The 11,308-nt window shown below is 38.1% G+C and overlaps 1 protein-coding gene across 2 annotated transcripts; it reads right to left on the reverse strand.

Moving 5' to 3' along the window:
- Nucleotides 1–185: 185 nt before the first annotated feature.
- LOC110885472 lies at nucleotides 186–4,998 on the reverse strand. 2 transcript variants are annotated; one of them, XM_035978487.1, is made up of 11 exons: nucleotides 4,849–4,998; nucleotides 3,818–4,080; nucleotides 3,536–3,625; nucleotides 3,250–3,381; nucleotides 2,993–3,172; nucleotides 2,760–2,859; nucleotides 2,642–2,695; nucleotides 2,235–2,300; nucleotides 890–955; nucleotides 679–732; nucleotides 186–580 (listed from the first exon to the last, which is right to left on the reverse strand). In XM_035978487.1, exons 2-11 carry the CDS (start codon nucleotides 4,021–4,023, stop codon nucleotides 506–508), a joined length of 1,023 nt encoding a protein of 340 aa, XP_035834380.1. In that variant the 5' UTR covers nucleotides 4,024–4,080; nucleotides 4,849–4,998; the 3' UTR covers nucleotides 186–505. The 2 variants fall into 2 exon arrangements, with proteins under 2 accessions (XP_035834380.1, XP_021988870.1); XM_022133178.2 differs by having other exon boundaries at nucleotides 2,642–2,698.
- Between the last annotated feature and the right edge of the window lie 6,310 nt (nucleotides 4,999–11,308).

Genomic DNA, 11,308 nt, shown 5'->3' on the forward strand with positions numbered 1-11,308 from the left:
TTTGTTTATATTTCTAAGTCTTATTTAAACCCTTGCTAATATTTTAACATAAATAAGATCTTATTGATGAAAATTTTCTATCTCGGATGAAAAATTGAAATAAAAGATGTTTGTGCACCAAAAGATTAAATCGTAGCATCTTAACAAAAAATCAAGAAAACACATGTCATGATAAAAATATAAACTTTATGCAACAAACACTCAAATGTAGTATTAAGAAGTCCAACTAAAGTTGAAGTTATTGTAGTAGTTGCAACTCATTTTAGAATCATGCTTAATGATGGCAGTCACGGCAACAGAGCTGATACGTTCACGCTCTAATATTTACTCGGTATCACACAAATTATTTGCAAAGCAGGTTATTTTAGACAGTCTATATCCTTAAAAAGCCAATACCATATTTCTTACAACATACCTGCATATGAAAAGATTTCTTCATCTTTATATGCATTTGGTTCATTGGAAGGTTCCAAAGTCCAAATGTAGGACTTTAGGAATCAATTGTTTAACTAGTAGCTGGAAATGTGCTTGAAACAGGTATCAAACATAGCCCTCGACTTCTTAGGTCTTGATTTGGATCCTGCACAAATATATATATTTTTATTTGTAATTTATGTATTTAAATTTAAGAAATTGGGAAAGATGTAAATTCAAGATATTTGAATTTTGAAGTTCTACCTGCTGTTGTGGCTCGGATGGAGTTCCTTGTTCTATGCATGGAATCATAAGAGCCTGATTATAAAATAAAGACATATGGTTATGTAAGTTCCATGAAACGACATATCCACCCTCACGGTAACAGATAATTTGACATGAGACCACATGCAAAGAAATTTTAGAATAATGTGTTATATTACTTGATGCTTTGTTGGTGATATGATATACTCACTTCGACTTGCCTATGTAGGAATCCGATGTAACCACAAGTTTCTAACAGAACTATTGCTGCATCATTCTGTAACAAAAAAAAAAAACATATTATTCTAATATTGTCAGCATTAAGTGTCTTCCATTTTGTAAATATAAATCTGCTTGTTTCTTATAGTAATTAACATGGAAAACAATAAAAGAGAGCACAAAGTGATACGAATTACTTAAACAGTGAGCATATATACATTTAATAAATTTGAATTTGAGCTTGTGTTCAGTGAGATTCTTTAAAGATGAACATGGTTTATACCAAAAGCGTTAAAATTAAAAAATACACGAAATATATGTCGATGAAATTTCTTGCTTTAATGATTAGCAGCTTTGTTACAGGCACAAGTTAGGTAAAGAGAGCATTAGCGATATCCATATTTTGGCATTAGCTATTATTATTTGGCTGAAAACGCAATTTCGGAACAAGTAGATTTCAAATTAACATTAAGGTAAAAAAGAACATTCTGGTATTTTAAATAGCTGTAGTGGGTTAAGTAGATTCCAAACCAAGTTGTGACAAATTAAATGAACATGAGAGATTTAGATTCTGTTACCTTTATATATTAGAAGTTAGTGAAAAACAAATATATGAGAGAACTGAACATGAGAAATTTAGTCCAGTCGAATCATGTATATCAAATTTTGATATCCATCAATAAATATATTATTTTTTGTTATTTAAATTCAGACAGCTATACATTAGATATGGGCATCAGTGCATAGGGGTGTTCAAAAACCGTTGAAACCATCCAAACCGACAACGCTGAGTCAAATCGGCCGGTTCAGTTTAATAATAACACGATTCAGTTTGCGGTTTAAAGTTTGGAAAATCGGCTTGGGTGGTTCGGTTGACGGTCAATGTTTTGGAACCGACTGTATAAACTGAAGCGGCCATAGGTTTTAGGTAAGCTTTTTTTTCAAATAATTGTGGTCTAGAACTCTATATGAGGCAGTTAGGAATGCCCTTTTACCCCTTATACGTTTCTAGGTCCCATGCTCGATTACCCAATCTTTCTTTTCTGTTATATAACTGATAAAACATTTTAACTTTATCTTGTGACTTTTCAGCTTTCAATTTTTCATGGTCGATATGCTTTATAATTTTTTTTTTGGTCTAAAACCGTCAAAACCGAACTGTCAAACTGTAAAAACTGACTGGTTCGGTTTTTTTTTTCTTTTTCCAAAACCGTAGTTAGTGGTTCGGCCCAAAATTTTCGTTAAAATTGGCCGCACCGGACCGTGAACACCCCTGTCAGTGAGCATAACCTCTTTGTTCCTTGTCAAAACTTTCTCTTTCGAAAAACTAATCATACCTTTCCAAAAGGTGAAACTAACTCGTGCAGCTCAGTAATTTTGTCGTCCAATTCCTTGTCACCTTCCTGAAAAGTCAAAACACAGAAAAAATGTCCCGAAATTCAGATAAGGGAGTGCTACAACTAATACTGCGCACGATTTTAAAAGAAATTATTGCATCAAATAATCAACACAGGTGGATAAATAATTAGCAGATGGTAAAGGGCAGTAAACATAGCAGCATTAAGATGTGCAGAACAGAATTTTAACAGTATGTTAATCGTTAATATAACTAGCGCAGTATGTCACAGTTCTTTTCTGTGCGAGTACTGTCACGTTCAGTTAAGTGTAAGAATAGGAGTTTCCGTTCTATGTGTTACTGAATTGTGAAACCGTGAAAACACAAAGGACATGTTTTGCGGCATACCTTTGATGATGAGAGGTTCCAGCTGCCATTTTCCGCTACTTCTGATATTATCATCTGCTATTTATGTAACACAGAGTTAGAAGGAAAATGAAGGAAAAAGAAGAACATGAAACAGTACATCTGGTTCATAAGATGAAGCTAACTGAAGTTTTAAAAATGGAGACCGAATGTCCTCCATTTGTCGCTTCCACTTTTCGATGCTAGCACTGCCACTCATTCTGCATAAAAATAGCATCGATAGTGTTTACTTAGATTCGTGTACTACAACATTTTTCTGTAGAAAGGATATTGTACACACACACACACACACACACACACATATATATATATGTATATGTTACGGTGACTTACTTCTTTGTACAGTTTAGTCCAGAAGGATTATCAATGACTGTAGTTGAGGAATCACTGTTTCTTAGGATACTTAATGCGGATTCACTCTCATTTACTGAAAGCCTGAGACAAGTATGTATTCCTTTGTAAGTCTCGTCATCAGATCTTTGAGCTAGTTTCTTTGCATCGCAAATGTTGCATCTGTTATATCCTTTGCCGGTTAATCATCTATATGAGTTCAATCTTCAGAAGTCACACCAATTCATTGTTATTCATACCTAAGGTAATCGGCATCAATAACAGACATCTCGCGAAATTTCTGACAAATATAGCCCTCATCAAGTGCTTTTTCAACCTCTTTATCATTAATCACGTTCACTTGGCGTTTCAAAGGGATGACTTTAACATGGCTGCATTTTAAGAAAAAAAATCACTATATCAGACACATACGTGTATTACCTTGTCTTGATTTCTATACATTATATGCAATGTTTAAGTACTATTCTGTACATCTAAGAAGCCTATATAAAGACACATTTAAGACTTTCATTATGGAGATACTACCTCACATCATCAGAGGATGCTTGATATCCTATTTCCAGTTCCCCTTTCACTTGGTGGATCCACTTAGCGACGTCAGCGGTCCTACTCTTTCTGCACAAAGTATCAAGGATATACACAGACTATTTTGCATCTTTTTTTTCGTGTTTTTAAATATCAGTAACTTTCTATCTACTAATTAGCTTAACCATGACTAAGCGAATACCCACAAACAGACACATATAAATCAGTAGCGATTTTTCTTTACGAGGGATATCATCGACACACATACTTATAATGACTTACTTCTTCGTAGAGGCAAAAGCACAGTTTGTATCTTTATTATCTGGTTTGCCACTCAATGGAGATGGTGGCTCCCACATCCTAAAAGCAGTTCCAGCATAATGTGACTGCGTGTCATTATCACAATTGAGGATCTTTTGAGTTGACATTTCCAGGGCTTCATTAGACAAGTCTACGTTGTGAATGTTTTGAAACTGATCAAGCAACATGTTCCCTGTCTTCCTAGGTATCCTTTGAGGAGTCTTGATTTACTTGCAAAGAACTAACTGTGGATTGACACAAAAAGCAAAAATACTGAACACTTGAGATCATAGTTGTCAATAGCGGCTATAACGCGCTACATAGTGTATATATCATATGTTGCTATATAGTATATAGCGATATATAGAGACGTTTCTATTTATTTATTTTCATTTTTTTTTCTCATCTCCACTGCTCGATGCCTCAGGTTTGGTCTTATAACATGTATTATCCTCATCTCCACTGCTTGATAACATGTATTTTTCTGTTTCTCTACTTTATCGCTAAACATGAAAAGCGGACTAGTGCATAACAAATACACCATCAGGTCTCTAATTTGATCCATACCATTTTCTTCCTAAATTTCTTAAAATATCCACCAAATAATCATTGGATTCTTTCAATTCAGCAATCTCAGTCCATATATTCGTCCACCAATAAATACTACTAGTGTACATGTTGAAAGATCAGACAACACCTAACACTTGATGCTGTTAATTTCTAGAAATATAGCATATTAAACGAAAATGTTCTAAACCCCAACCCTAACTAATGATTTGATTACATGGATGGTTATCTATCTACCTCTGTTACACATTGAATCAGACTTAAATTCCACGCAGGAACTAATTTAGCCGCTATTAAACCACAAATACTTAGAATCGTGACGAAGAGTATACACTTGATATTTTACGGATCCGATGAGATTTGGAAATATACAGCAAGCAAGGTGATAGATGATCTAAACGTTGATTTTGAGAAGCATAACCATTAGAAAAGAGAAGAGAACATACTTTAGTTTCTGAATTGAGTGAGATCTTCAGTCCAGTTGAACTGAACGGGAGTTTAAAATCAAGCATTGTAAACGAAAGCTGCTTACCCAACTTTCGAGCCTTCACTATGTCCTTTTCATTCAACATCCAGTTGCATTTGTTTTTATGAAATAAAAATAACCAACTTTTTTAACGCATTCACACTTCGGTTTAAAATCAAGAGCAGCAGTTTTAGCCAGGTGTTAGATGCGATTGACAACCTTACAGCCTAAAACAAAAATCTTGCTGTCTTACCCCTCAACTATCGAAAAACGCTACAATATTACCCCCGGTGTTAAAATCTGTTTAAAGTCAACGTCACTTATTAACGGTCAAAGGGTAATATAGTTTTTTCCACTTGTGTTTGATTGTTTCCTCAACACAACACCCTATATTATAAACTTCACTTCGACCTTACCCCCCAAGTATTCCCCCAATCTCTTTTCTTCTCTCCGTCGAACACACCACCGGCGACATCTCAGGCGACTAGCAGCTCATAGAAATACCGATTGGGACGACGATCAGAGAAATTTTGAGCCACATGTCAGGTATGATTCACACTGTGAACTAGATCGATAGATGTTGAAGCTCTGTTTGAGGTAAACGTCTGGTGAATCAGGGTAACACATTATTAGTATGTTTATGTGGTTTATGATTATGTGAATGTGCTTATAATCGAACAAGGGTTTACTCTTCATTTTGATTTTGATATGAATGATTGAAACATGGGTTAATTGAATGTGCTTGTGGATTCTTGATTGTTCTCTGCATATCACTGTGCATTCTTGTTGTTTGGGGAATCACAGTGGATTATTGTTGTTCGATGAATCACATTGGATTGTTGTTGTTCGATGTATCATAGTGGCTTATTGTTGTTTGATGATTACAGTGGATTCTTCTTGTTTGGGGAATCACAGTGGATTATTGTTGTTCGATGAATCACAGTGGTTGTTGTTGTTCGATGAATCACATTGGATTCTTGTTGTTTGATGATTACAGTGGATTCTAGTCATTTGATTAGAATCACATTAGCTTATCACAGTTGTATTTTTTTAATCTGTGTTTGCAGTTGACATGAGGATGCAGGTCACGGTAAGAACGATTGTGTTCCACATCGTAGTCAAAATGTATGGCCTCCCTTTCCTGCACTTCTGAAGAAACACTGGTTCAAATGACCGGAATCAATCGGACCAGGGGTTTAGTTCTGCATAAAAAGGTGAGTCCTCTCGTTTGATTCGGGGCTTGGTTGAGCTTCTTCTCAAACGATATCTGCAAAATAAACAACCGTCAGTCTCGCCACGGGGAGAATGGGGGTTCTCTCCGTGACCACCCTCCGGCGTGAGAATAAGTACAGATCTCAATGAAGAAGAAGAAATAGTAGTGAAAGTGAAGTGAATGTAACTTGAGAGATTGTACCTGAGTTGTCCTTATTTATAACCGAGTTTGGGCGGGAAAGTTTGTTGACGGGAGAGATAACGGAAAGCATTTTTCGTAACCGGTTATTTCTCCTGCCGTTAATCCTCACCTTGATGTTTATGCACACGGATCGTGGGCGAGATCAACGGCTGGGGAGATGCCACGTGAAAAGTGGATGTGTGCAGATCTTTCTTCAATTTAGTGCCATCATCGTGACCTTGAGGGGTACTTAGGATGATGCCACGTGGCCATTCGGTTACCACTGAATGGTTGTGCACAATAGGGCCTTCTAGAAGGTTTACAGCTGTAATCCTGTGTGGTCCTACCTTATGCAAATTCTGTTATAACAAAAGGTTACCTTCTGTTCAAGTCTGAGTGATATTTGCGCGGAGGTGTTTTGTTTCCATCGTAACTGTTCCGTTGCATGAGTCTGCGCAAGGATATGTTATTGGTTTTCTCAGCGCGCGGGTGTTGAAAACTGCTCTTTTTAAGTTATCTTCTTTAGAACCGGTGCGCAGCCGCACAAGATTCTCTTTAAAGAAGGTTTATTGGTGAAGTTGTGGTATGGTCCAATGCACCTGCGCAAGGTTTTTGGGACCTTACCTCTTCAAGTCCCCCCAGTCCAGTATTGCTCTTATGCAAGTAAGTGGAGTACTGGACTATATAAGAGAAGAGGGATTTGTGCTTTGTAAAGTTTTGGCGCGAAATGTTGGAAATCTTCTTGAAGAAGATACTCTTCTTTTAAGTTGAATTACTCATGATTTCAAATTTTGAAAAATGTGATCGTTGGCAGGTGAAAAGTACTATGCTGACTGGTGACGTGCGACGTTTTGACGACAGGCTGTCAAATGTCAGATGTGCGTTGTCAACCGTGGCCTACACGTGCGCGTGAGGGTACTTATTGCTGCTTACTCGCCCCTGATGCTTCGATAACCGTGTTTTTCCGGAAAAGGGGCATTTCGGTTTTCTAAGGCATTTATGGCGGTTAGTATATAAACCTCTTTTAGTGCCCCATTTTTTATTATTTGCTCTTGATTCTTCTTTGTCTTCCCCATTACTTTCTTGAAGAAATCTGCAAATTTCTCCTTTATGTCTACCGGAGAACGTCGTGAAGATTCTTCTGAAGAGATGTTTGTCAATCTTCCACCCCTGAAGTGGTCTAGAGAAACGTTTGACAGTATGGTTCAAAAGTTTAAGTTTCCTGATAGTTGGGGTGTTCAATATCCCGATGAGGGTCAGACGACGGCAAATGCTCCGGCCGGGTACATTACGTTGTTCTGGGACTATTTTGCTGAAGGCAAATTTCGATTGCCGGTGACAAAGTTTTTCCTTGAAATTCTCTCTTACTATAAATTTCATATTTCCCAAACGCACCCCATCGGAATGGTCCGAATACGTCATTTTGAATTCCTTTGTCTGTCGATGCACATCGAGCCAACGGTTAATCGTTTCCGAGTGTTTTATCAAATGCACTGTTCTCAGGTTTTTTACTCTTTTGCCCAACGTGCTTCTGCAAAGAAGATTTTGTCGAATCCTCCAAAGTCGTTTCATGATTGGAAGCCAAAATTTTTCTTTATCAAAGCCGGAGTGATTCCGATGAAGATGTTGTGCCAGAGATAATACAGGCCCCTTTCTTAGAGACTTGGTACCAAGATTTGAAGGATGTCCTGTCTCACCCCAACCGATGGCGGAATCATCGGGACGCGACACTAGGCGAATCAGATTGCTCAGGAGAATCCATAACAACTATTTTGCGACAATAATCAATGCGTTCATTATCCCATACTAATAAACAATTACAATCACATAAGTCGTCATATATTTCATATTCTCTCGAACAATACAAATCCGACAACCTAGATTTTAGTTGGGTTTCTAGACTCCCTAGCTTGATTCGAGATGGCCTGCGATTAAACCTGCAACATACGTTAAAATAACGTCAATACAAAAGTATTGGCGAGTATACAGGTTTGATAGATAGTAGCGTAATAGATAAAAAGTGCTGCGACTTCCTACATACATAAACGGAATACATGACATATATACTCACAAAACCGATACTACCAGCTAAGTCATAGATGCTCGATTCGCAATGGCTAATTAGACCCCGTCGGGCGCAATAGTACTATACTAGTCAAAGTGGGACGTCGCGAGTATAAGTCCTAGCACATATGTAACTAGCATTCACGTATAACTATGCACATTGGTCATTCGCAAGTGATAAATAGTTTAAGCATTAGATGTGTTTTGATTGATAGCAATGTATGTTACACCCAAAAGTGCATAAGCAAAAAGGGTTCAAGTATACTCACAGTGTGTGTTTAAGTAAATAAACACAATCTGGATTGGATTGAATGAGAGCGCGATGTAATAGCCTGTGAACAGTAGCCTAAGTCGTTGAGTTGCGTGTAATAGCGTGTCGGTGAGATACTAGTTCGAAGAGTAGTTCAATCGAATGACCCTTCGTTCGGATGGTCATTCGATCGGATGACCATTCGGTCGGATGGGCATTCGATTGGAATTGTGTTTGAAGTATTGAGAGACAAGTCACTCTAACGGATAGTCATTCGATCGGATGGTCATCCGGTCGGATGGCCATTTGAGCGACTGTCCTGTTGTTTGAAAACTTTTGAAGTTTTTGTTGTAGTATAAGTTAAGTCCTTCGATCGGATGGCCATCCGGACGGATTGCCATTCGATCGGAGGGTCATTCGAATGAGGGTCACAAGATTACAACTCCTGGCCAAATTGTCATTTGATCGGATGGTCATTCACTGGGACTGGTTATCTTGGAATTTGGTTAAGTGTTGAATGTTCACAAAGCAAGCCACCTGATCGAATGGTCGTTCGATCGGATGGCAATCCGATCGGACGGCTATTCGCTCGGTAACCTGTTTTTACTGAAAACTTGTAAACATTTGCTCCGAAAGTTTGCGATTTGAATAAGACGGCATGACAACGTGTTAAACAACGGAAATCACATCGAGCCTATCTCATCCGATCGGACGGGAATCACCCCAGTTCGATCAGACTTGCTGGTTATTGACGGAGTTTCGTATTCAACCAGTGAATCGGTCGTCCCTTTGATAGAAATCTATTCTCAGACCGGTTTCCCACCATAGAATGAGTAGGGAGCCTGAACGAGCTTAGATTCCATCGGTTTTGCATGGAAGAGTGTGAAAGAGTTGAAAGAAAGTTTGAATTAGTTGAAAAGTGTTTAGATCTAGCTTAGTTTTGTATAAAATCGTGTGGAAATCCTTTAGATTTGGACCAACTTGATGGGATGACATCACCAAGTGAACACCATCTTCAAACAGGCCCGAATCGGGTGATTTCGGTCGGAAAAGTGGTGATTTTGGTGGAGAAGATAATGTAGAAGTGATTAGTGATGATGATTGTATAAGATTTAGGGAGAAAACTTACAAGAATCGCGAGAAATCAAGAGAAAATAGCTTGGAAGTGCTCTGGTCGGAAGGGGGCTGTCACATCAGTGAAGAACTGATGTGACAAGTGTTATTTATAGGCAAAGAGGAGATGAGATGGTGCAAAGTGACGGATAGGATGGCCTTTCGATCGGATGGTCATCCGAACGGATGACCATTCGATCGAATGGTCATTCGATCGAAGGGCTTTTGCGTTTTGGTTTCCGCCTTTCCGTTTTGTGCGTTGAGCGTTGCGATAGTTTTGTTCACACATATACATATATATTTATTATAATTAATCATCGAAGGTCGTATGTACGTATTCATATTTCCTAGTTTGCGTTGCGTTGTGCCACGATGATCGACGGGGTACTACTCGCTCGTATTGCCATCATCGTCATGATGACCGATGGGGTAGTACTCACGTGTAATGTAATCGTTAGTGTTAATGTTTGCGTTGTGATGTGATATGCGAAAATATGCGAAGTAGCGTAGTATGCGATATAGTTACATTATGATCCGAATCTCGGGTGCTAGGCATAACGAGAGCGATTAACGGGTTGTTACAGTCTACCCTGCTTTAGGAAATTTCATCCTGAAATTAATCCAACAGGAAGACTTGTGGGAGTTGACCCGTAGTAGTAGCGATACAGTGAGTTAATCGACTGAGAGTTGACAAGAGTGAGCGTCTCGAGAGAAAGATCGATTGCGATAGCGAAAAAGCGACGTTTTGACGAAAGTAGTATCCCATGAATTGGCGTTTCAAAAGCATTTTGAGTCTCGAAGAGTTTGTTAAGTCATTGCAAATAGATTTTATGAATAATTGAGAAATTTTCTTATAACGTAGGGTTAAGCTAAGTCGATGTTAACCAACGTCGTAAGAAGATTTGGTTTAGACATTTAAAAGAATTTGGAAGGAAAACTAGGTTTTTAGAAAACTTTCTCATGACGTAGGATTAAGCTGAATTCGATGTTAATCCAGTGTCTTAAGAAAAGTTTCGTATCAATATTGCAAAAGGTTTTAAGGAAAACTGGATTTATGAATACTTCCCTTGGGAATGGAGTTAAGCTGAGTCGATGTTATCTCCACGTTGTGAGGAAATTTTCACTTGTCCAACGGTTTTAATTAAAAATTCTCATTTATTTTCAAAACAATAATGAATAAGTTTTAACAAAAAGGTAATTATCATCGAACCCCACTTGGCACTTTCCCACGAAAGTTTGTTAATATGGTTAAAACACTTATATATAGGAAGTACCAACGGCGTATCCACCATGTTTTGCACATATTACTTCCGTTTCGTGAGGTGTGTCATGTGTGCCGATAGGACACAGATAGAATTTCGTTCCCTCGGTCCAAGCGATAGGAGGTTGGACCGAGTCAATGATAGAATCGAATAGATTAAGTGGTGAGATTGATTGCGAACATAGCGATGACAGCGCGTGCGAGTAGCTTGAGGACACGAAACATCGAAGTAGCGTGTCTTGATAGGCGACGAGCGAATAGTGCGATTTGATTAGATTCCACATTAAATTCCACATGGCATGTTTCCACGAGAGTTTGCTAAAATGGCGAAAACACTTATATATAGGAAGTACCAGCGG

Source organism: Helianthus annuus, chromosome 10 (genome assembly GCF_002127325.2).
Source record: "Helianthus annuus cultivar XRQ/B chromosome 10, HanXRQr2.0-SUNRISE, whole genome shotgun sequence".
Classification (NCBI taxonomy): Eukaryota; Viridiplantae; Streptophyta; class Magnoliopsida; order Asterales; family Asteraceae; genus Helianthus; species Helianthus annuus.

What these genes read in the sequence shown, in the direction of transcription:
- LOC110885472 (XM_022133178.2), bottom strand. Translation starts at nt 4,023, where the DNA reads ATGTTGCTTGATCAGTTTCAAAACATTCACAACGTAGACTTGTCTAAT. An exon ending in TCCTACATAGGCAAGTCGAA is followed by an intron (nt 733 to 889) that starts GTGAGTATATCA and finishes TTTTATAATCAG; the next exon opens with GCTCTTATGATTCCATGCAT. An exon ending in CATCCGAGCCACAACAGCAG is followed by an intron (nt 581 to 678) that starts GTAGAACTTCAA and finishes ATATTTGTGCAG; the next exon opens with GATCCAAATCAAGACCTAAG.